Consider the following 24649-nt stretch of genomic DNA (forward strand, 5'->3'; position numbering starts at 1 on the left):
ACGTCTGTACGCAGCCATGTTACCGGAACGACAAAGAGAAAACGGAAAGCGCCCAGCCAATTGGTTGAGAGCGGAGGGGCAGGGAACGCATGACGCAACAGGGGGCGTTAGAATGCGTTAACTCACTGCACGCTGAGTACGTTCACTGATCTTTATACAGCAAGGATCGACTTCTGGCGGCTTCAACTAACACTACATCCACATTTACCTCTACAGCCATATTACCACCCTACACATACACGACACGAATTGAATACCTAGGCAACAACACACACAGCCGCGGTACACAGCACCGACCACACATGTACAAGACGGCATCAAGCCAATCCAAACATAGACGGATCAACCTACGGACGCAGCTTTTCAACAAACTTAACAAATCTAACAGAAAACATGCGGGCGGACACCGATTCATGTAAAAGGGAACATCAGCGATTGGACAGCGGGCTGGAGGCGCGCATGGCACGTTGGAAACGTATTTTCTCACACACACATACACACCGTAACATGCGTTTAGAGATGGAAACCAACCCCCGTCTGTCTCCTCGCATGGATCTGTTCGATTGATCTGAACTGCATGTCGGCCGTCTGAGGGCATTTTCGAGAGATAATTTAATGGGGACAGACAATTTATTTAAGTAGTTTTAAACACCCCGCATAATAACTGACGCAAATTGGGCGTTAAAGATAGATTAGTTATAGAGTTTTAACGTGGATTGATCAGTTAAAGCAACTTCGTAATGCCACAAATGTTTAACATGGCAGGGGTGTCGTAAACAACAATTTGTATTATTGTGGGGACGTCGAATTGACATAAACTTCGTTATTAGCAGGCTTTAGCATTCAGTCGCTAAAACTAGGGCTGCGTATTTTGGGGTTCACGTCCGTTTTAGGGGTGTTTGGTGGGGTATTATTCCGAAAAAAAAAGTTGGGTTTCTCAGTTTGCCAAAAAAAAAGAAAAAAAAGTCAAAAGGTCAGGCGTGTCCATCAGGGATGGTCATTCGCTTTCCCCCTATTGAACAGATTTAACTTTTGGTTGCATGAGAAGTCGTACTTCGAGGAATGCCCCCAAGGCACCAAAGTGTCGATTCCCCCCCCACCCCCCAATATAACTTAAACACACTGTCATGGTGAAAACTGCTGCATTCATATAAGTCTATCCTAGTAATTCACGTAGAGAAGAAGATGCCGTATCTGTCTATAACGTCCGGTCTTTCATGAGTATTTACACATTTCAGTTACCACAGTAATGATATTTAGGGGAAATTAATTTGCTGTTGAAATAACCTCATGCGTCATGGGACGGCGCATCACTCTATGTCCCTATTAGACCAGGAGATGGCGACAAAACAACATTTTTTTTGTCCAAATACGCATCAACCGTTGAGAATAGAACTAACCAGATTCATACGTCTAACACACGCAGACATTCACCCATTTTCTCACTTATAGCCTATATTAAAGTCCAATCAACTAGTCGCCAGCTAACACTCACTAATGATCTTCTCTAGGTTCCTTTTCGTGCCCGACGGCGTGTCTATACCAGTACTTGCAAACAAATCAAAGGACTAATAAAAAAAAAACATGGAGTCCGTCGACACGCGTCCGCGCGCAGACACGCAGATATGTTGGACAATATTTTTGGTCTACACCATTTGTGTGAGAACAGTAAAAAAAAATGTCTATGAGGATTTGGAGACTGAGTAAAAAAAATATCTAATTTAGGATAGAGTAGGATATGCGCCAATGCCAAATTCACCAGCCATGCACTTGTTTTTTAAACCCAAAAATCAGATGCGCTTAAGCACTAAATAGAGATTTTCTAGATACCATCGAGTAATCTGACATCATGAAACACAAAAACGTGTCCTTAAATCGTGTATCACACTCTCTTCCAGCGGACTGACGTCGACTTGTTGGTGTGAAAACATCTCTGGTATATTTTATATGTTTGAGTTCATTTCACACACGAGAAGGGGGGGGGGGGGGGGGGGGGCGGGGGGGTTAAAAACCTACTAATGAAACATAACATTGTGAAGATTTACACTGTCGTAACTTCCGGTAATGTAACTCTATCGGTGTGTGAGACCTGTTCTGCCTTCAGTCCACCTGCCTCACAGTTATCCAGAAACAAAGCGGTATGACGGGACCGTCGGTGCATTCAGTGGAAGCAGTCAAATAAACAGAGAAAAAAAAAATAGTGAAAATGTGTCTTTGTGATTTTTCCAAATGTAAACGGTAAAAGTAACAGCATGTTCCTTCTTTTTTTTTTTGTAACAAAACAAAACAAAACCAAAAAACAAACAAACAAAAAACCAAAACAAGAATATGAACTGCAGGTAGTATTGTGGAAAGGGTTTTTTTTTTTTCCCGACTTCGGATGCCCGTTTGTTGTGAGTGTGAGGTGTAAGACAAAAGAGGACACCGGTCGTTTTCCTCAAACGTTCAGCATTTGTACACAAACGGAAACAAAACTTGAAATAATAATAATAATAATAATAATAATTAAAAAAACAAACAAAAAAAAACCTAATCCACTACTGTACATGCACTACAACAACAACAACAACAACATGTATTTCAACACTTTGACTGTTGTTAGTTGACAGTTTGAGTAAATATGCTTTACTGAAAGCAGGGACATTGGGAGGGGGGTGAGGGGATCCAACCTTGGTTCAAAGCTCATGACAGGTATATATATATATATATATATACACACAGTATGGAGAATCTTTGTTGACCAGACACAGTTGTGTTTTATACAGAGCAAACATGAATTCTTCAGCTTTGATGACAGTGAATAATACAGGAGAAATGACACCACACACACACACACACACTCTCAGAGAACGGCAAAGATTACATTTCTGAAATTACTCATCGTTTTTGAGTTAGTTACTACAATAATGATATCTATGACAGAGCGGTGTAGCCGTTAACGTGAGTGCAGAGCTGCAAAATATTCACACACGTGTTACACACACACACACACACACACACACACACACCAAAAATCCAAATCAAAAAATGCTGTAACGGAAAACAGTCAGAGTGGTTACAGTACGCCCCCCCCCCCTTCCTTCCGCTCCTTCAGGCTGCCAGAGGTGTGTTTTCATTAAAACAAAACAGAACAAAAAAAAAAGTTTTTATATACAAACAAATGTCGTCATTACATCGAAGTTGAAATCTAAATCAAAAAATCAAACCCAAAATCAAAATCAAACCCAAAAGCAAAAATGAACAGAGAGAACAGAAAAAAGAAGACATTTAAACCAGACCGGGACAAGTCGGTTACAGATTTACAGCTTTTCAGAGGAACAGAACAGCAAAACGTCTTCAAAGAAAGTATATTCCCCTCCAATGTTTCAAAAACGCTAGATTTTATTCATCTGGATACAAGTCAGTGTGCCGCAGGAAGTGTAGAAGACAGGAGGAAAAAAAAAAAAAAAAAAAGAAAGAAAGAAAGAAAGAAAGGAACAAAGATCTTCAAAAGCACCATAAAACTATTAGAATAACGGAGTAACTCGATCTCCAACCTTTTGTCACCACGCCCGTCAGCTTTCTAAACTTACACTCCATACACATCATGACCCCCGCCCCCCCCCCCCCCCCCCCCCCCCACCGAGAAGCTGGAGGTTTTTATATATATATATAGATCTATATCTGAAGTGTACGCAGGAGAAACAGTTAGAGGGAGCTTTGATTCCCCAAACGCGTGATCTAAGGCAATAATCTAAACAGTGTTCAGCTAAAGACAAGGTCTGGAGACTTTAGGTTCTTGCTTGCAAAACGGCAACGAAAGCTAAGAGCAGAAAAAGTAGAATTTTTGCTTGGTTTTTTTTTTTTTTTCGCTTTATACATTTGAGAAAACAAAAAAAAAAAAGGGTAACACACAGAAAGAAGCATACACGTGGAAGATTCTAGAAGGAAAGATGTGATTGGACTATTTACATCGATATACAAGAGAAAGACGTGAGGGCTCTTTTGGATCCCAGGCAGAAGAAATGGGCATTAGATAATTGTCTGATCGTGTATACTTTGACTGACACACACACACGCACACACACACAGGCACATCCTCCAGTGACACATTTTAAACCTACACACACACACACACACACACACACACAAACACATACTCCATTCACACTCAGAACAGGGAGTGGAGTTGAATTGAATAACCACCTTTTCTTCCTTCTCTCTGTCGTTTCTTTCTTTCTTTCTCTCTCTCTTTTTTTTTCTTATCTTCCTTCTCTCTTCGTGGGCCTTCTGTTCCCGTCCCTCTCCGCCTAGTTCATCCCTCCATCGTGTGAAATGTCTTCTCTCGTAACGAGAGAAGCGAAAGAATACTGTCGCCTTTCAGGGGATGGAGAAGGAGGAAGAACATGCCAAACACAGGTGTGTGTGTGTGTGACATGTATACGGTATATGAGAGAGTGTGTGTGTGTACAGTTCGCACTTGGCTACCTTATGTAGCACTATGATCACTCCACTGTGCTCAGTACTGCTCTGCCTAAGACTGACTGCACAGAGACGACAGAGCGAGAGAGTGGGAGAGACAGAGGGAGGTGGAGAACGAGAGAGAGAGAGAGAGTGAGCTTCATATTTTCCATCAGTTAACCCTGATGTGCATGTTTGTGTGTATATGTATATATATTTATATATATATATATGTAAGCCTCTGACGCGCCCCCTTCAGTAGCGGGGGGGTAAGTAGGGTCTTTTCGGGGGGTGGAATGACCCGGCCTGGCCGGGAGTAAAGGCAGGACCGGGGCGCTTGGCCCCAGGGAGGAGCGGCTCTCGGTTTAGGGTGGGGTGACGCACGGGGCTGCGGAGGAAAGGTCTCTGCGGGAGGGGGGAGCGCAAGGCGGGTCTGGTCGTGGGGAGGCGGAGCAGGGACTGGGGCGCCGGGGGCCTGACGGAGGCGCCGGCAGGGGGGCGCTGGCTCTGCACGCCCGTGGGGAGGCGACTCGGGGAGGGGAGGAGAGGCAGGGCTTCGGCGGACGGGGAGGGAGGGGCGGAGGAGGTGGCGGCGGAGGAGGTGGAGGCGGGGGGAGGGGGGCTGGGTCCGTCGCGGGCTCTGCCTAAGAGTGGGGGGGGCACGCCCGGGGCTCCGGGGCGGTGCAGAGGAGGGGCGTGGCGTGGGGCGAAATGCTCTTTGACCGTCCCCGGGCGGGGAGGGGCGTCCTTAAATCCGGGCGCCTCCCCCAGGAGTGAGGGCATGCGGGCAGAGGGGGTGTGAGGGGTCCCCGGAGGTTTTCCTCCCCTGCTGGCGTTGGGAGCAGCGGTGCCCCCCGGGACGCGATCGCCTCCCTCTGAACGGGTGTTGGAAGGGGGGTAGGGAAGCACCCGGTCGATGGGCACCAAGACCCCGCCCACCATGACAGATGTGGTAGGGGACAGGATCTCTCTGGGAGGGGGAGGGGGCTGAGGAATGGGAGGGGGCGGAGGTTGTGGAATCGGGGGAAGAGAGGAGGGGAAGAATGAAGAGGGGGGCGGAGGGTGCTGCTGAGGAACCGAGTGAGTGTGGGAGTTTTCGGTGGTGTAAGAGGGCGGGTACTGCGCTGGGGGCGGGAGCGGGTGCGGCTGTGGCCGGGCGTGGCCGGGCATAAGGTGGGAAGCGGGCGGGACCAGGCCCAGGTCGTCAGACGTCTCCGGGGTCGCGCCGGGCGGGACTTCCATGAACTCCTCCTCTTCGTACCAGGCTCCGCCCACCCTGGCCGCGGGAAGGCTGCCCCTCCTCGACCCACGGCCGATCACGCGGATGCTCTCGACGGTCTGAATGCGTTCGCCGGACATCCGCCGATTGTTGTAGCCCACGGTCTGGATGGGCGCTCCCTCCCCGCAGGATGACGACACAACGGTCTCAATGCGATGATAATGCTGTCCCTCCGCCTCGCCACCGGGGGGCGAGCTCCCGGACACCTCCTTTCCCATCATGCTTTTCTTCCCTTTCTCCTCTCTCTCCCGCCCCACGCTGCCCTCGTCTGACCCACCGCTGATCTTGCGGCTCACCGCGTTCTTCAGGTGGACGTCGCCGACCCTTCCTCCCAGTCCCTCCGTTTTGACCTTCATCACGCTCTGGTCCAGTGCTGAGGAAGAGGAGGAGCCACCCGCGGACGCCATCGCGTGCCTCTTCATCGCGTCCTCCTCTGCCGTTTTCGACGCGGGCTTCGCCGGTTTCTTGGAGGGCGTCGCGCCGAAGGCGGGGTAGGCCGAGGAAGAGGAAGGAGTGCGATAGTCTCGGTCGTTCGTCTCTCGAGGGGTGATGACGGCGTCCCAGGGGTCGTTGCGGTAAGCGGTGGGTGAGAGGTTGTGACCCCTGGAGGGTCCCGAGGGATCGCAGGCGCCAGGTTTGTCCATAATCTCGTCCTGGGTAGGGGTGCCTCCGCTCTCGTCTCGGACCGGGGTGCCATCCACGTTGTCTCCGCCCACCAGGAGGGGGCTGTCCCCCCCGATATCGTCCATTCCCAGTCCCAGGGCGCTGAAGCCTGGATTACCCTGGAGGAAGCTGTTGATCTTCGACTCCAAACTGGGCATGGCGGCCGCGGCGGCCGCCGCCTCCCTCTCCCTCTCTTTCTCTCTCTCTCTCTCCCTCTCTTTCTCTCTCTCTCTCTCCCTCTCTCTCACCCTCTCCCACTCCCTGCCTCTCTCTCTCTCCGACTCCCGCTTCGAGGTGCTGCCCGCCGACGCCTTGGGCGTCTTTGGCGTCGTAGGGGTGGTGGGCGTGGTCGCCATGGCGGCGGCACTCTTGGCGTTCTGATTGGTGGATGAGGAGGTGGAGGAGGATGAAGGGGAGGAGGGTTCGGCGGCCGCAGACGTTTGGGCTCCCCCGGAGTTTCCTGCTACACTGTGAAGCAGGGACGACAAACCTGAAAGGATGGAAAGAGGGAGAGAAAGAAAGAAAGAAAGAAAGAAAGAGGAGAAAGACGGAGAGAAAGGAGAAACATTACAGGAAAAGAGCAGGGCAGACAAGGAGACCATGAAAGATTGAGAAGGCCAAAGAGTCACTGTGTTATGTTAGCAAGCAAAATCATAATTCCCAGTGGAGTTGGAACTTAACAGTTTGTCTCTGTTATACCTCAAAAAGAATCTCACCGATGTTTCATCTTTCGCATGAAATTATCAGTAACGACTGCAGTAATGTTGCAGTATTGTCTCAATAATGTTTCCATAATGGTTCAACAGTATCTCGTTACTGTCTCAGGCGTGTCTTGGCAACATCTCAGGTTTTGTCTCAGTACTGTCTCACTGATGTCTCTGTGATTTGTTGTGGTAACATATTTGCAGTGACTAATGCCTTAATAACATTTTAGTAATGTCTCAATAATTCCTCGATAACATCACAGCAACGTCTCCATAATGTCACTGCACTGTCTCATCAAGATTTCAGTACAGTCTAAGTAAAATCTAAATAACTTCTCATTGCCTTCTGACTAACTTCTCACCGAGAACAACGTCTCGTTGTCGTCTCGTTGGCTTCTCACCTTGCAGTCCTGCGGAGTGGGCCTGTGTTTTGGTGAGGGCGCTGAGAATGCTCTCAGGCGAGATCTCCACCCGGGACAGGATGCTGGCCAGCGGGTTAGGGGCGGGGCCAGACCCAGGGGCTGGGGTGTTGGGTTTGGTAGACGGGGTGTGGTTAGAGGGAGTGGTGGGTGTGCCTGGAGAGGGTCGTGACACGGGACTCACGACTGGAAAAAGGGAATTAATCACAAGGGGAGAAGAGATTTAGGTGAAATCAATCCTCAAGCTTCAAAACAGAAACAAACAAACAAACAAAAAGACGCATGCACAACTAACACTCGTGAATCTACATGACTGTAAGGAAGCCTCTGTACATATGAATGTCAGTAAATCAAATCGTATCGCATCATATCACATAACGTTTGGGCTGTGACTTCATCAGAACAGACACGGAGTGAAACCCGGAAAAAGGTGACGCCCCTGAGGTGCGGCGAGGTTTTCGGGGCGACAGGCGATGAGGACGACTCACCCGTGCTCTTCATCACGTTCGTGAGGCTGCTGAGGATGGAGCTGATCTTTCCCAGGTCCACGTTGGCCAAGTTCACCTGCAGGGGGGCGGGGCCAGGTGTACTGGGAGAGGGCGTGGTGTTGGATGGGGCGACCTGATTGGCTGCGGGCTCGGACAGAGACCTGGTGGGAGCCGCGGGTTTGGAGTCCGTTGCCGGGGCCGTTTTGGTTGCCGCGGCACCGGGGAACTTGGAAACCGAGGCGGGTGTGGGCTTCTCCTTCGCCTCTTCGACTGACGACGATAAAAGACATCGCTGGGTTAATGCTCATAGAAGTATGATAATCATCGTAATCTGACGATGATAAGAGACATCTTTTGGTTAATGCTCATAGAAGTATGATAATCATCGTAATATTGACTGCACTGAAACGTCAGCTTCTCTTGGGAAAGCAAACTTGGTCCCCGATGTAGAATTACCGTTAGAAAATGCTGCCAACTTTAAAGAGGTTTCCTACATATTCTTCCAGCACACGTACAACCAGTTGGCAGGTTATTCCTTCATCAGGTCAACTGTAGGTTTCCTACATATGTATACTATACACTGACACGTGTTCTCATGCTCACAATCAGTTTAGACACTCAAACAAGTGTTCACAGATGCCATTCTCCCTCTCCACTCTCTATCTGCCTCTGTGTCTGTCTGTCTCTCTCTCTTTCTCTCTCTCTGTCTGTCTGTCTCTCACCTATGATGTTGGTGCCTGTGTTCTCCTCCTCCTCCTCCGACAGGTCCATGTCTTCCACGTTTCGGTTGTCCCTCTCTCCGCTCCCTCGGTGCTCGGCGTGGGCCCCCCGCGACCCCCCCATGCCGTGGAAGGGCGACTCCGAGCCGGTGGGCGAGGGGGCGTCCTCAGAGGGCGAGGGGATGGGCGAGTCGTCCGCGTTGGGCAGAGTGGTTTTCAGAGCGTCCAGTTTACGCTTCAGGTTGGACACGCGATTCGCAAAGGTCTTATAAGCCTGTCAGGAGTTCACAGAAGAAAAATTCAACAGACGATGAGAACCACCCTGATTATATATATATATACATATATATACATATATATAAAAAAACAGTCCTAATGACAGAAGACAGACGGGGGGATAATTATGGGAGCAATACTGATGGTCACATGTTTACACATTCACACGGAATGGGCCATTATCTTAAACCAATAAAAATTCACTTGAAGTTTACAGAGATTGGTGTTAAATGATTTCGCCTTATTTGGTGTTTATATTTGGAAGTAGGAATTGTTTGTCTCTTTAACACACAGTTGTTTTGCTGCTGTTGTTTATTTTTTCGACTCACGTTGGCGACAATCTTGACCTCCTTGTACTGCATCTCGTAAAAGACGTCCGCATTACCCAGGGCTTCCAGCAGAGGGGGCCCTGCCTTCATCTGGCCCTCCAGAAACGTCACAAACTCCTGCAGGCGAGTGCTCCCCTCCTCAAAGTCCTTAGAGAACTTCTTCCCCCCGGCCTTGTCTACAGGACCAGAGAGAACCAGAACCGTCAGCCGAGAGTTTACAGGGTCGCTCACTGATTAGGACTTGGTTACGGTCAACTTAGACGCTTTAGACGGTAATGTCTTCCAGACGAAAGAAGATCCAAGTGAAAAGAACAGCGGAGATCAGTTCAGTGGCTGTTGTCAACCCTGTGCTTTTTCACAATTCTATCTCCTTACCCCCACCCCCATCCCCCCACCCAACCCCGTTCATTTGGGGAGGGAATGACTCACTCTCAGGGACAGTGAAGCTGAGTGAGTCATGAGAATCTGGGAGGCCTCTGACTAACAAACCCCCCCCCCCTCAGAGCACAGAGAACAGGACCAGAAAGACCTCAGGAGACCACACGGATGAGGTCCTTCATTCACAGGCTCATCAGGTCCGACACACAAACACACGTGAGAAATCTAATCTCTGAAATGAAATGTGGTGTCTTTTCCTTTTGTATCGTTCGTCTGACCTTTGAGTCTCTTCAGGGCCTCAGTGCTGCAGATGTCCAGTCTGAGGGAAGCCAGCTGCTTCTCCCTCAGGTCAGCCTCCTCCAGAGCCCGTTTATGACCCGACAACTGATCGATCAACACCTGAGGCTGTGTGACAGACAGACAGACAGAGAGAGAGAGAGAGAGAGAGAGAGAGAGAGAGAGAGAAAGGGAGGGTGGGTGGGAGAAAGAAAGAGGGAGCGAGAGACAGAGAGAGAGGGAAAGGAGGAGAGAGAAAGGGAGGATGGGAGACAGAGGGAGTGAGAGACAGGGAGAGAGGGAAAGGAGGAGGGAGGGAGAGAGAATGTGTAATCAGTTGACCTGTCTTGTTCGTAAGATGTAGAATAAGAGCCACATGCACGTTTTACATCCAAAAAAAAAGAAAAAAAAGAATCACAATAAAATATTAAGATGTTTACATGTGTGATGTCTGAGAGTGAGAGAGCAACAAAACGAAACCAAACAAACAAACAAACAAACAAACCCCCGACACTCGACAAAACCAGACTTACTGCAAACTCGGCCACGATCTTCGATTTCAAGGCAGTCTTGGGATTGACCGCGTCTAGGAAGAGGAGGAGGAACAAGGACAGGTTTCAATACTGCCGCAGGCTGCGAAAGACTTTCATTCAATAACAACGACAACAACAACAACAACGACAATAACAACGACAATAACAACAACTTGGCATGAAGCATGGGGAAAAAAAAAGTCATTACTGACAGTACTGTGAACCGTTTCTTTTTTGGGTTTGTTTTTCTAACACGTGAGGCCCACTGTGGGGTTTTTTTGTCTTTTTAAACACACCCAGCCCACAGGTTGTTGTTTTTCTACAGGTTTTTGATTGTCTGTCTGACTGGACTGAGACACCTCTAGGTTTTTGGTTGTCTGTCTCACTGGACTGAGACACCTCTAGGTTTTTGGTTGTCTGTCTGACTGGACTGAGACACCTCTAGGTTTTTGGTTGTCTGTCTGACTGGACTGAGACACCTCTAGGTTTTTGGTTGTCTGTCTGACTGGACTGAGACACCTCTAGGTTTTTGGTTGTCTGTCTGACTGGACTGAGACACCTCTAGGTTTTTGGTTGTCTGTCTGACTGGACTGAGACATCTCTAGGTTTTTGGTTGTCTGTCTGACTGGACTGAGACATCTCTAGGTTTTTGGTTGTCTGTCTGACTGGACTGAGACATCTCTAGGTTTTTGGTTGTCTGTCTGACTGGACTGAGACATCTCTAGGTTTTTGGTTGTCTGTCTGACTGGACTGAGACATCTCTAGGTTTTTGGTTGTCTGTCTGACTGGACTGAGACATCTCTGGGTTTTTGGTTGTCTGTCTGACTGGACTGAGACATCTCTGGGTTTTTGGTTGTCTGTCTGACTGGACTGAGACATCTCTAGGTTTTTGATTGTCTGTCTCACTGGACTGAGACATCTCTAGGTTTTTGATTGTCTGTCTGACTGGACTGAGACATCTCTGGGTTTTTGGTTGTCTGTCTGACTGGACTGAGACATCTCTAGGTTTTTGATTGTCTGTCTGACTGGACTGAGACATCTCTGGGTTTTTGGTTGTCTGTCTGACTGGACTGAGACATCTCTAGGTTTTTGATTGTCTGTCTGACTGGACTGAGACATCTCTAGGTTTTTGATTGTCTGTCTGACTGGACTGAGACATCTCTGGGTTTTTGGTTGTCTGTCTGACTGGACTGAGACATCTCTAGGTTTTTGGTTGTCTGTCTGACTGGACTGAGACATCTCTAGGTTTTTGGTTGTCTGTCTGACTGGACTGAGACATCTCTAGGTTTTTGGTTGTCTGTCTGACTGGACTGAGACATCTCTGGGTTTTTGGTTGTCTGTCTGACTGGACTGAGACATCTCTGGGTTTTTGGTTGTCTGTCTGACTGGACTGAGACATCTCTAGGTTTTTGATTGTCTGTCTCACTGGACTGAGACATCTCTAGGTTTTTGATTGTCTGTCTGACTGGACTGAGACATCTCTGGGTTTTTGGTTGTCTGTCTGACTGGACTGAGACATCTCTAGGTTTTTGATTGTCTGTCTGACTGGACTGAGACATCTCTGGGTTTTTGGTTGTCTGTCTGACTGGACTGAGACATCTCTAGGTTTTTGATTGTCTGTCTGACTGGACTGAGACATCTCTAGGTTTTTGATTGTCTGTCTGACTGGACTGAGACATCTCTGGGTTTTTGGTTGTCTGTCTGACTGGACTGAGACATCTCTAGGTTTTTGATTGTCTGTCTGACTGGACTGAGACATCTCTAGGGTTTTTCGGGCTGAGGGACCAGATGTGCGGGTGTTGGTACACCGGGTTCTGTGAACCTTATACAACGCTAATCTCACGGCTTCGGGAATCGATACACAAGCTCAATACAGTGAAGAAGAAGAAGAAAAAAAAAAAAAGGATTAATGTACATTCGTTTTTCAGACAATGACTTTGTGCCCTGTCAGAAACACACATTTGTATTAACCCTTCCCCTATTCTTTTCGTTCCAAACGGTTCGGCGATGAATACAAGCTGTTGAATTTCTCGACTGACGACACTTTAAAAACGAGAAAGAAAAGAGACCTTGTAAATTCTGTTTCTGTGATGGTGCAGGTGCACGTGCCCGTGTCCGCCTGGTGCGCTTGTAATTCCAGGACTCACCAGGCGGGGGCGGTGCCTCCTTCTTCTGCAGACTGGACTTGAGCTCCGAGATCAGCTCTTCTGGATACACGTTCCTCTCCTGCCAAATACTGAAGATCCTCTCCACTGACTTACGCACCTTACCATCCCTACACACACACACACACACACACACACACACACACACACACACACAGAGTAAGCACCTGGTATATACACCATGGCTCAAACTATCTGACTGACACTCAATGGGTTTTAACACATAGACTAGACACTTTGGAAAAAAAAAAAAAAAACAACACAGTGTTAGAAGAGTTTGCGTTTTATATATCAAATTTTTTTTTACTTCCCGCAAACGCACGCACGTGCGCGCACACACACACACACACACACACACACGCGCGCACACACACACACACACACACAGACACAGACACAGACACGGAGAGAGACTGACTTGACCAGCAGGGCGGCGTCAGGGAGGACGCTGGCGAAGGTGGTGCGGTAAACAATGGCGTTTTTTCTTTTGCAGTTCTGGATGACATCGTTCGCGAGGTAGAAGAGGTTCAGTCTGTGATTGGCGTCCGCTGCAGAGAGAGAGAGAGAGAGAGAGAGAGAGAGAGAGAGGATGAGGAGAAAAAGGAACGTCAGTGTGAGACAGACAATGTGAGGAACGTGCCCAACCCCACTCGGAGAGAGAAACGCTGCACACTGTGAACGATCACACGAGTCACACCTACATTACTGAACGACTGACAACAGACGGTCTGCTTGGCTGCTTCAGACTCAGAGCTTAAAACGCAGAGTTTTTCATTCATGACAGGGGAAAAACAACTTCACCATGCGGACTTGCTCTTTTTCCACATCACCGCAGCTTGTCACTAGGGTTGGTGATCATTTCAGTTTGATCGATTCTGTTTCCGATTCCGCTTATCGAATCCGGTTCTTATTGAATCTCGGTTCCAACTCCAATATTTTTGGGGAGGAAAAAAAAAAACCCCCAAATACTTCAAGAACAAAAATTAGCCCACTTTTATTCTTGGCACATATAGGCTACAATCAGTAAGCTGTCAACTAGGACAGGAAGGTTTCTTCATCCTTTCACTTCTAAAAAAAATAGATATTCCTCTTTCTCATGAGGAACGATCAACCAAAACAATTTAATAAATACTACTCTTTCTCATAAGGAATGATCAACAAGAACAATAACTGGAAGGGGGGGGATCTCTGGGGATGAACTGAAGGTGGAGGGGTGCTCTCTGAACTCATATCTACAAAAAATATATATTAGAGTAATTTGAATACATCACTGGTTTACCTTCAGTGTAAAAGGGGAGTGTCAGCTCATCTGTGTTTTGTATGAGAGCGTGAGACGCGGCTCTGTTAACGTTAGCTGTATCTGGGGTGTTCCTGTGGCTGGGAGACCGTAACACAATGAACAGAGTGCACCCCTTCAGATTCACGCCGCGTTGAAGTGAATGTTTCATCATATTGGAGGTGCTTCCTCCCTTGCATGAAATATCCTTACAGCAGGTGTTGCATTTTACGACGGAACATTAGGGCCACGTTGAGAGAGAAAAAGAAAAATTCTGAGAGTAAAGTCATAATAACATGAGGACAAAGTCATAATATTAAGAGAATAAAGCCGTACCTTCGCAAGAAAAAAAAGTCATAACATTGTGAGAATAAGTCGTAATTTTACAGGATAACTTCACAAGACGCTCCACGCTCCATTTCAATGCAGGCGGCAGTTCTCTCGAATAACATGTGGCCTAAAATTACAACTTCATTCATTTAATATTATGAATTTTTTCTCAATTACAACTTTATTCTCGAAATCTCAGAATTTTTGTTCCCCCTCATTGTGGCCCTAATACTCCGTTGTAGCATTTGTCTGTGTCGTTATCTTTTTTAGTGAAGCTGAGCCACAGTTCAGAACGTTTGCTGCGGTCAGCCGTGGTCCAGTGTGTAAACAGAAGTGTCTCTTCTCACATGCTTTGTCGACGTACTGCATAACACATGAAGTGACGTTTGGTCCGAGTCGCAGGTCCTGGCAGATGTGTGAAACTTTTATGGACTGTAAAATGCTCACTTCAGTTCTCTCGGGAGCACGACTGAAACATCCAAAAGTCAGGGACCAAAGCGCAGAACCGAAACGCACGTGTCTTATTGAATCCACGGTTCTTGGAAACATGGAACCGGTTCCATGTTAGATACCCAACCCTAGTTGTCAGAGAGACTTCCAACGGCGCACTGCGGTTTGAACAGTCAGATATAACCGTTGTCATGGCAATGGCCATGCCCGACTGGCTACAGTGTAGATGAATGTTCCATGAGATATTAGCGTCAACTAATAACAGTGATTGAAAAGTCTTGGTAGCATTTCCTGAAACAATTCAATTCCCTCTCCAAAGGTTAGGAGAGTTTACTGTAGAGTTGGGCATTTCCTGTCAAACAGGGATAGAGACTGTGTGTGTGTGTGTGTGTGTGTGTGTTTTGTGTGGAATCACTCCTGGGTTGGCCCAGTCATTGCGTTTGTATGCCAGACAGGGAAGCTGATCTGTGAGTTATGGCAAGTCATGTCTCACATGTGTTTTACAAAGTCACAAACCAAAACGATAGTGGTTACTATAGGAAAATGAAAATATAACATATAAGCGGTTTGTTTGGATTTCAGTCACATCCAAGCTCACTGTTATTTCATTAAAAATACACAATCTCAGGACAGCAAAGGCATACTGAACAGTTTATATGTCCTGTGTCAGTGGAACCTGACAGGGCCATGACAGCCTTATAAACATAATCTAAACTTTATAAGCACTACACACTGGGCTATGACAGTCTAATGAAGCCTTATGAAGACTGTCCACTGGGCTATGACAGTCTAATGAAGCTTAATGAAGACTGTACAATGGGCTATGACAGTCTAATGAGGCTTAATGAAGTCTGTACACTGGGCTATGACCGTCTAATGAAGCTTAATGAAGTCTGTACACTGGGCTATGACAGCCTAGTGAAGACCATACACTAGGCTATGACAGTCTAATGATGCTTAATTGCTTAATATAAAGTGCACACTGGGCTTTGACAGTCTAATGAACCCATTACAACCTTGGGCACCCTCTAGAAAAACATTCTGTAACCTAAGGCACTGTTTGAAACAACCTCCTAAAACCTGAGGATTTTCTGACAGAATTGTCAATGTTCACATTTATTTTTTAGCCTCTGCAGCAGATAGAAACATGACATAAAAACCATTTGAGAGCTTAAACCTTTGGCTTTAATCGGATACTCCTGCCTCTGCCCTAATGATCATCAACATTTTTCTAAAAATCAATAAACAAAAACAAATTCAAAAAATTGTTTTTTTCCATTTCCTATTTTTGTTCTGAGCATAAAATTGAAAAGTACAAAAAACCCCACATCATTATTTTTTTTTTTTTTGGTACTGGATTCATAAACAAATAATGAACAAACTTTTTTCATTTTCCGGTTTCGGATTCTCAGTTGACTTATGAAAAGAACAAACGATACAAGGATTCGCCTTTCCCACGTGTATTTCAGCAAGTCCTTTCATCGGCCACTGGTCTTTAAAGCGATGGCATTATCTAAAACGCGCTCATGTCGCATCTGGCGCCATCTGGTCTTAAAGGGTTAATGTGAACTGTCCACTGGGCTATGACCGTCTAATGAAGGTTAATGAAGACTACACACTGGGCTATGACCGTCTAATGAAGCTTAATGAAGACTGTCCACTGGGCTATGACCGTCTAATGAAGCTTAATGAAGACTGTCCACTGGGCTATGACCGTCTAATGAAGCTTAATGAAGACTGTCCACTGGGCTATGACCGTCTAATGAAGCTTAATGAAGCTTAATGAAGACTGTCCACTGGGCTATGACCGTCTAATGAAGCTTAATGAAGACTGTCCACTGGGCTATGACCGTCTAATGAAGCTTAATGAAGCTTAATGAAGACTGTCCACTGGGCTATGACCGTCTAATGAAGCTTAATGAAGACTGTCCACTGGGCTATGACCGTCTAATGAAGCTTAATGAAGACTGTCCACTGGGCTATGACCGTCTAATGAAGCTTAATGAAGACTGTCCACTGGGCTATGACCGTCTAATGAAGCTTAATGAAGACTGTCTAACTGTAAGCTTCCACAGAGTTAAACACCTTGCAAAGTTTGCCCTGCAAAATTTCGCTCTGGGAGTGTGGCCTTGAAAACAGCAAGCAAGTCACTTTGCCCAAAAGTTCAAATGCTTAAATGAAGGTCTGGAGTGGTCTATTTCCCCCGACCAGAGCCGTTGAGAGAGTTCTGTCTCATGTAACATGTACACAAAAACCTGTGTTGATGTAGACACAAATGGTTTCCCATACATCTCTTAATCATACACATGTTTTCATGTCACATGTAGCCTTTAGCCTCCGCCATTCTGGGCAGACTTTTTTTTGTTACTCCCACCTCTCTGGAGAATGTCACGTACCAAACACATCACGCACTGAACTGATTGGTTCTCGCGTGGTTCTCATTTGCATAAAGTTGAGAATTCGCCATGTCAGTTTTGCTTGCCTCGGCGTGGTCGCCAATCAGAGCAAATTTCACCCCCACCGAACCTGAATGCCTAATGAAGCTTAATGAAGACTACACACTGGGCTATGACAATCTGATGAAGCTTAATATAAACTGTACACTGGGCTATGACAGCCTAATAAAGACTGTACACTGGGCTATGACAGTCTAATGAAGCTTAATGAAGACTGTCCACTGGGCTATGACCGTCTAATGAAGGTTAATGAAGACTACACACTGGGCTATGACCGTCTAATGAAGCTTAATGAAGACTGTCCACTGGGCTATGACCGTCTAATGAAGCTTAATGAAAACTGTCCACTAGGCTATGACAGTCTAATGAAGCTTAATGAAGACTGTCCACTGGGCTATGACCGTCTAATGAGGCTTAATGAAGACTACACACTGGGCTATGACAGTCTAATGAAGCTTAATTAATGTACGCTGGGTTATGACAGCCTTATGAAGGTTTTGGGGCAGTTCACAGCAGTGAGCAGTGCTCACTAAGCCAGAGAGCAGATTTTACCAAACCATTCCTTTATGAACCACCATAACACAGCTCTGAATATGCATGTTTCAACGGTCACAAATCCACGAATGACTTTAAAGACATTCCTGAATCGCATCACGGAGAAGGTTACGACAGTCACATGCACCAGTAAAGTGAAAACTAGCCACAGTCAGGGCTACCACAAGACACAGGATAACACATGCACACACAAACATACTTTTTAATCTTGTTTTTTGTCAAGTGTGGATTAACGTCATAAATAACCCATAACTTGAATTCCGGGGATTGTTTAAACAAAAGACAGCGACCAGGACGTTTTTTTTTTTAATTATTATTTCTGACAGCTCGGCCATAACAATAAACGTGTCATTTAAGTCAGACTGTTGATTGGTATACGGAGTCATAACAATAAACATGTCATTTAAGTGAGACTGTTGATTGGTATACGGAGTCATAACAATAAACATGTCATTTAAGTGAGACTGTTGACTGGTATACGGAGCCACTTTCTGTTTCAGTGTGATCTGTGATAAGCACAGTCATTAAACCCATCTGATAAACAGCACGCTGATACACACTGGTTCACTGAAAGAGGTGTGTGTTTTGTTGACACTCAACAGCGCAGAGATTTTCATGTCGGTTATTCCGCTAAATGCTTACCTGATATAACATTCAAAACAGGTCCAGGAGCAACTCACATTCAAACATGACCATCCATAAACAGTTTAATAAAAGACTTATAGAACGGTTCCTAAACAGTTACGATACACACTCTGAAAACATCATAAAAAAGGGTCAGGTTTTCTGTTGAATACCAGTACATTTTTAGCTGGAGAGTTCTGCCTGTGTGTGCGCAGTGATTACATTATATCACAGTGACATCTGATCTAGAGGCTTTGCATGTTGTTATTGTGAACATGGATATGAACAAAACCGTCTGTCCCACTTGGATCGCATTCCTCCACTTCAGACGGGGACGGAATGATTACACGGGAGGACGACACGTACACCCCGACAGACTTTTCTCTAGACGATGACTCAGCCATATTTCCACCCAGAACAATAACATTCAAACAGGGAAGAGCAAAGTCTCGAATGGACAAACACTTCTCAGTACAGAGACAAACCAAATACAAAAATACAACCTTGTGTTTTCACTGAAACTGTACACACATACGTTTAGGCCAGATATATTTTACCAAGTCAGCGGTGCACAAGTTATTTGCGCAATAAATAATCAAATATTTACAATGGCGAAAAAAAAAAAAAAAAACAATTTAAAGGGTATGGCTACACTTTTCTGCTCTTTGAGAGGACTGCAGAGAAACAGGCATGTGTCAGTATTCTCAGAGTAAATGAAACATAAAGCAAAGCCTCTCACAGGTTTCCAACAGACTGCTTCAGTCAAATGATTAACAGTGTTCAAATTGTTTGACTGGATCATTATTTTTTGCGTTAAACACTCCGACAGGGCCTGATGGACGCTCCTCGTAATTAAACCGACTTGATTCAGACCGTTAGCTGCATCGCCTACCACCCTATCCAAACTGCCTTCACCACAAACACTTCACGGACTTCCGCCGTGAAGCACAACAGTGTGAGAGAGAGAGTGTGTGTGTGTGTGTGTGTGAGAGAGAGATACACACATTTGGAGAGCCTCTCCAGCCTTAGTGTAAGCAGTCAGCCATCACCGTGTGGAGGATTTACGATGTGGGCCTAAAAGTCAATAATTCTCTTTACAGTGACAGGACTGACGGTTTCACTAACGGATTAGCCAAGTGCTGAGGGCTCACAGGGTTGTTGTTGTTGTTTTTTTTTTTTTGGTGTTGTTATTGTTTTACTGGAAGTAAACAGCATTATTAAACCGGTTATTAAACTCAAAGCATTCGGCTGTCTGTTGTATATAACTGGAGCTACACACTGTTATGCAGTGTTTGAGCTCAGAAAACTCCACGGGCCAATACGAAAATGAAAGGAGCGAATGAACCACTTCCACAGAACGCTTTAAATTCAACAACAAACAAAACAGCAGGTATTTTACGACACGTGAAAAGACAAAAAATCAAAAACACCTTTTTCCGCGGTTTCCTGGTCAGTGATCAGTACTGTGGTCTGTTTTGGCTTGTTCCTGAGATGAACACAGACAGACCTTGAGAGTCCAGTCAAAGCTACGCTTCCACTCACGGCTACGGTTTAGACTGTAGATTATCCCTTTGTCTTAGTGGACTCCAATGGCAGCCTTTTAAATTAAAGTATCAGAGCTGGATATGCACCTTACAGAATCCCATCACAAAACCAGGAACTGGGTTCTCTGGTTTCACCAGCACCTCAGCGTTGAACAGTGCAGTTCTGTGTTATTCTCAATAAAAATGCAGAGAACTTGTTTGGTGAATAAGATAATTAGGCCCACTTCACCAATGGTAATATATCTAACTTGAATCTCCAATCCTTGATTGGAACGGCTCTCGAAAGTTTTACCAGCCACGTTCTAGACGTCAGAGGGAGACGCTCGGCTCTAACAAGACACGCCCCCCCCCCCATACCCATGTGTTTCTTACCGCAAAACACAGCAGGGCTGCGATTGAAATTAGATTCGCCTTCTTTACCACAAACGCCAGGTCTTTTTGGTCTTTTTATGGTCCTAGACATCCTAACTGTACCCATATATGACACCCCCCCCCCCCAACCTACCCAATTATTATTCCTTTTCTGCTACTTTGTTCTCAACTGGACTGATAATTTCATCAAGCCCTTTTTTTTCCCTCCTCAAAACAAACAAACAAACAAGTCTGAGATGTAAGTCGGAGAAAGACAAATTTTCAATTTCTCTGGATTTTATAAGGAACAGAACCAGTAACCCACAGTCCTCTGAAGTCCGAATCTCGAGCTGTGCCAACCACGCGCATCTCCATATGACACCATATGTCCACGCGGACGTTAGCAGCTTCATGAAGAGTGTGAGGATCGCGTCATAAGCAGTTAGCCCAGATGTGACTATACATATTACCTTTGGTCTACAGATGTGGAACCTCGTTCACACAAGTGAATATCTCCATTTGGATATTAACACTACACCTCTTAAACCCAATCAGAAAATACACAGTGACATACGGCCACACAGTTCCTCAAATTCTCGCCGAGTTTTCAGCGAGCTTACCGTCGAGCCAGTGAGCCGGTAAAAATGTAAATTAGTCCAAATAAAACAGAACAAGAATCCTTCGCGTCCGTTTCTCCCAACTTCACAAAAACAAGTAAACAGATAAAAACACAACCATTTTGTCCTCTCAGATTGTGAGCACGAGCTTGCCATAATACCATTAAACCTAAAAAAAGTCGCCTCGTTCCAGAAGAAAAACGGAGAGGGCTATTAATTAATCATGTTACTACCAAACCAATCACAAATTCTACCGCCTCGACTGAATACGTAGCACAGACAGTCAAGATTATACAAAGTTTTCTGCGAATACGTTTCATTTAATGAAAACTCCATCCTCTTATATGTTCTAACAAGAGGCCAGTTTTAACGCACTTATTTAAGACCCAAGTAGCACAGTAGAAACACAGAACCAGAGTCAAGTGGACTTCTCCAGAGCCTATTTGACATTTATTTTACCCCCAAAACATAAACATCGATATCAAACAGTACATTCACAGGCTGGAAAATGTGTTAGCTGTGACAAAATCGATTCGATTAACGTCCTGCATCGCAGACAAAAAAGACGCATATCTGTCCGCTGGGTTTGAGAGAGAGAGAGAGAGAGAGAGAGAGAAAGAAAGAATGAGAGCGAGACCATGGTCTTTAATATTGCAAAGGGGAAAACAGCAAATTTACAGTCAACGAGCGATTAAAAACAATAATAAAAAAAAAAAAACTGTGTGCAGCAAGAACAAACGTTATTATTTGAAATCACATAATCGGAGTCAGAAGGCCGTTCGGGTCAACTTGAGCAACCACAGAACAGAATAAAACCGGTTCAAAACATCTCAGCTGTAAAGCCCGGACAATATCGGGTGCAAAAGACAGTCACTGTACCCACATGTGAAAACATACCTATATACCAAGGCAAGATTACATGTCTTATTTAAACCCTGACCGGTATGACAGGGCCACTGTATGTTCCCAAATGCCACACGCGCGTAAACACACACACACACAGAGTATATTTTAAAATATAGCTCCGGAATCGTTTTAACGTCTTTTAGCCTCCGTCTGCAACCCATCTCTTGACATAAACACAAACTTTCCGACCGAGGTTAAAATTTGTTCACGTATGTGAACAACGGGGAACACGGTGAATTTGAACAGCCAGCCCTGACTCCCTAATCTTACAGCACAAAAGGCCACATGCCAGTGAGCCACACTGGGAACTGTGAGCTGCACTATGGCAGAGCGAGCAACTGGGCCCAGTGGATTCTGCACAGGTGCTAGCCTACGTCCCAGAACAAACACAGTTTTTGAGTGTTATTAAAGACAGTATGAAGAAAAGTTTCAACAGGAGAGTGCTGAAAACACTCATTTGGCAGTCCAGAAATGTCAGGGATTGCAAAAAAAAAAAACCCGCTGCCAAATAATTCTTATACTGCTTTAAAAGTCAGTAGACAAAATGGAAAGAAAAAAAAATCCAATTTTACTCAGACAAGCACAAGCGACCACCAGAGTTCAGCAAACCGCCCGAACTACAATCTGACATTCAAAACTATCGGGGAGGACAGTGTCATAGGTTTTGATAACGGCATGTTAATTTTACTTCTCAACGTTAAACCGACTCTTTAACGTCATTGTTTGCAAGTTAGAAGAATTGCAGTTGAGACATTAAAAAAAGAAAAAAAAAGAAAAACACACAGACCACCTGACAAAGCTAAAGGTAGCCACACAGCCGTTGAATTGATACCTTATACTGACTGAACGGCGTGGCAACTGATTAAAAACTTGCAGATTACAGACCGAGAAAAAAATGCAAGCGCTAACACTAGCGTTCAGCGACGAGTCGTGAAGTTCAGTTATCTAAATGCACAGAGGCTGTCGCATAAAACCGTTCCAAATACACACATCAAGCTATGTTAACTGCACCGTCACCATCGCTGGAAGTAAATAAGTTAGCCAAGCTAGCCGCCAGCGGTAAGAGCGGTGCAGTTTTAGCCTAGCTAGCAACGGAGAGCTAATCTGATACTCACATTTTTTGAGCCACTTCATCCAATATCGCACAATGAGGTTGTGATATTTCTTATTCTCGATGCACCATGCGGACAAACCCTGTATGGACTCCATTGTGTTAGTGACTCCTTGAAATCGACGGTCCAAGGAGGACTCCAAAGCGGCCGAAGAGCCACTACGGCTCCCTCCGTGACCAGAGCTAGCCGCTCCAGGTCCAGCCGCCATCTTTCTAAACACACACACATACACACTCACACTCACTGAAAAGGGGAGGAGTGTGTGATACAGATCACAAGGACGAGAGAAACCGACCGACTGCACGGAGGTACACACTCCCACTATAGAAGTCAGGAAACTACCGTTAGGATTTAAATTGCTACGCAAAAAGCAAATCATTGAAAGGGCGAATAAAGTTAAGTGGACAGTAGCTTATATATACGCCACGCCTTCAGTGAACAATAGATTCCCAAAATTTAAAGGTAACGCGTAAAATGACTGCAGTATTCAGAAACGTCACATATATTTAACTTTACTGCTGGACGCAGTCATGAATACTACAGCCGGACTATTTAATTTATTTGCTTAATCGTTTTGGTTTTTTGACTGTGAGGACGGAGAAACGGTAAGACATGTTGCATGCAATGCTGAGCTGAAGAGACTAGTTCATGTTTGGATTGAAGTAGGCCGGTCTACTGCCCCTAGTGCTAGCAAGTCAGTAGTTGGCCGAGGACCACTTTCCCTTTCAACTCCCTCTTCGCTCCCCGCCCTAAAACACGCATGAGTCATAATAAGCTCAATGTGGTTAAAGTAACTGATTTTTTAAAAAAACATTTTAAATAAGCTTTTAAATATCTCTGTTCATTTTACAAGGCGGATAGTATTGGTACATCTCTAATTTTATATGACCGGTTCATCAGATGACAGTAAATGCCATCCCAAGAAAGGCTTAAATTTAAGTTTTGTTTGTTTGTTTTTTTACTCTAAAATCAGCAACAGATTTTGCAGTGATCCACCTCGTCTCAGACTTTGAAGATTATCATGGGGACACACAACTTAGAAAAAAACTCAAAAGACCAGATGACTCTCGGTCACAAGTTTGTTTTTTTTTGTCTGTTTTATTTGCCTGTATGCTGTTTGTTGGCAATATGTACACTTAAACAAAAAAAAAAAAAAATCACACTTCCTCTTATTAACTCTCAAAAAAAAAAAAAGACCAAAAAAACAAAAAAAAAACTGTTAAGGGCAGAACAGATTGAAATATTGTGAAAATGCTCTTCCTTGGTGCCAAACAACTTTTGTTTTCTAGTTTCTACTTTCGTTGCCTTGTTTCTTGTTCTTTTTTAAATTTCTAATTGAACAGTGACCAACATGTGCCGAGATTAAAAAGCAATCAAAGCAAAAAAAAAAAAAGTCCCCGCGGGTCCAGCAGAGCATTAAAAACACAGGCTATGAGCGTTTGCTTCCAGTACAAGTCACACCAACATAATACTTGTCTGTACACCGTGGTCTCTTTACAAAACAGCTTGTCAGTGAGCACATGTTGTTTGGAGTCCAATGACTGGCTAGTGGAGAAGAGGGCGGAGTTTATGATTAAGATCAGAGACCAATGAGATACGGGTCCAGGGCTACGCGGCATAGCAGACAGGTGAATCCGCGGGACTCTTGATCCACACACAGGTGAACGTATGATAGAACACTGACTCACTGCTACATCAGAGAGAGAGAGAGAGAGAGAGAAACCAGCTTAAAGCTCAGACACACACACACACACACACA

General features: G+C 45.3%; 1 protein-coding gene across 1 annotated transcript; it reads right to left on the reverse strand.

The window, feature by feature from the left end:
- Positions 1-4695: 4695 nt before the first annotated feature.
- On the reverse strand, positions 4696-23105 carry rprd2b (regulation of nuclear pre-mRNA domain containing 2b). Its single transcript, XM_030785555.1, has 11 exons — positions 22894-23105; positions 13088-13217; positions 12652-12779; positions 10505-10557; positions 9974-10100; positions 9318-9493; positions 8716-8986; positions 7987-8263; positions 7488-7684; positions 5275-6872; positions 4696-5202 (listed from the first exon to the last, which is right to left on the reverse strand). The coding sequence occupies exons 1-11, from the start codon at positions 23096-23098 to the stop codon at positions 4696-4698; spliced, it is 3669 nt and encodes a 1222-aa protein (XP_030641415.1). The 5' UTR covers positions 23099-23105.
- Between the last annotated feature and the right edge of the window lie 1544 nt (positions 23106-24649).

This window comes from Chanos chanos, chromosome 9, assembly GCF_902362185.1.
Source record: "Chanos chanos chromosome 9, fChaCha1.1, whole genome shotgun sequence".
In the NCBI taxonomy this organism is placed as follows: Eukaryota; Metazoa; Chordata; class Actinopteri; order Gonorynchiformes; family Chanidae; genus Chanos; species Chanos chanos.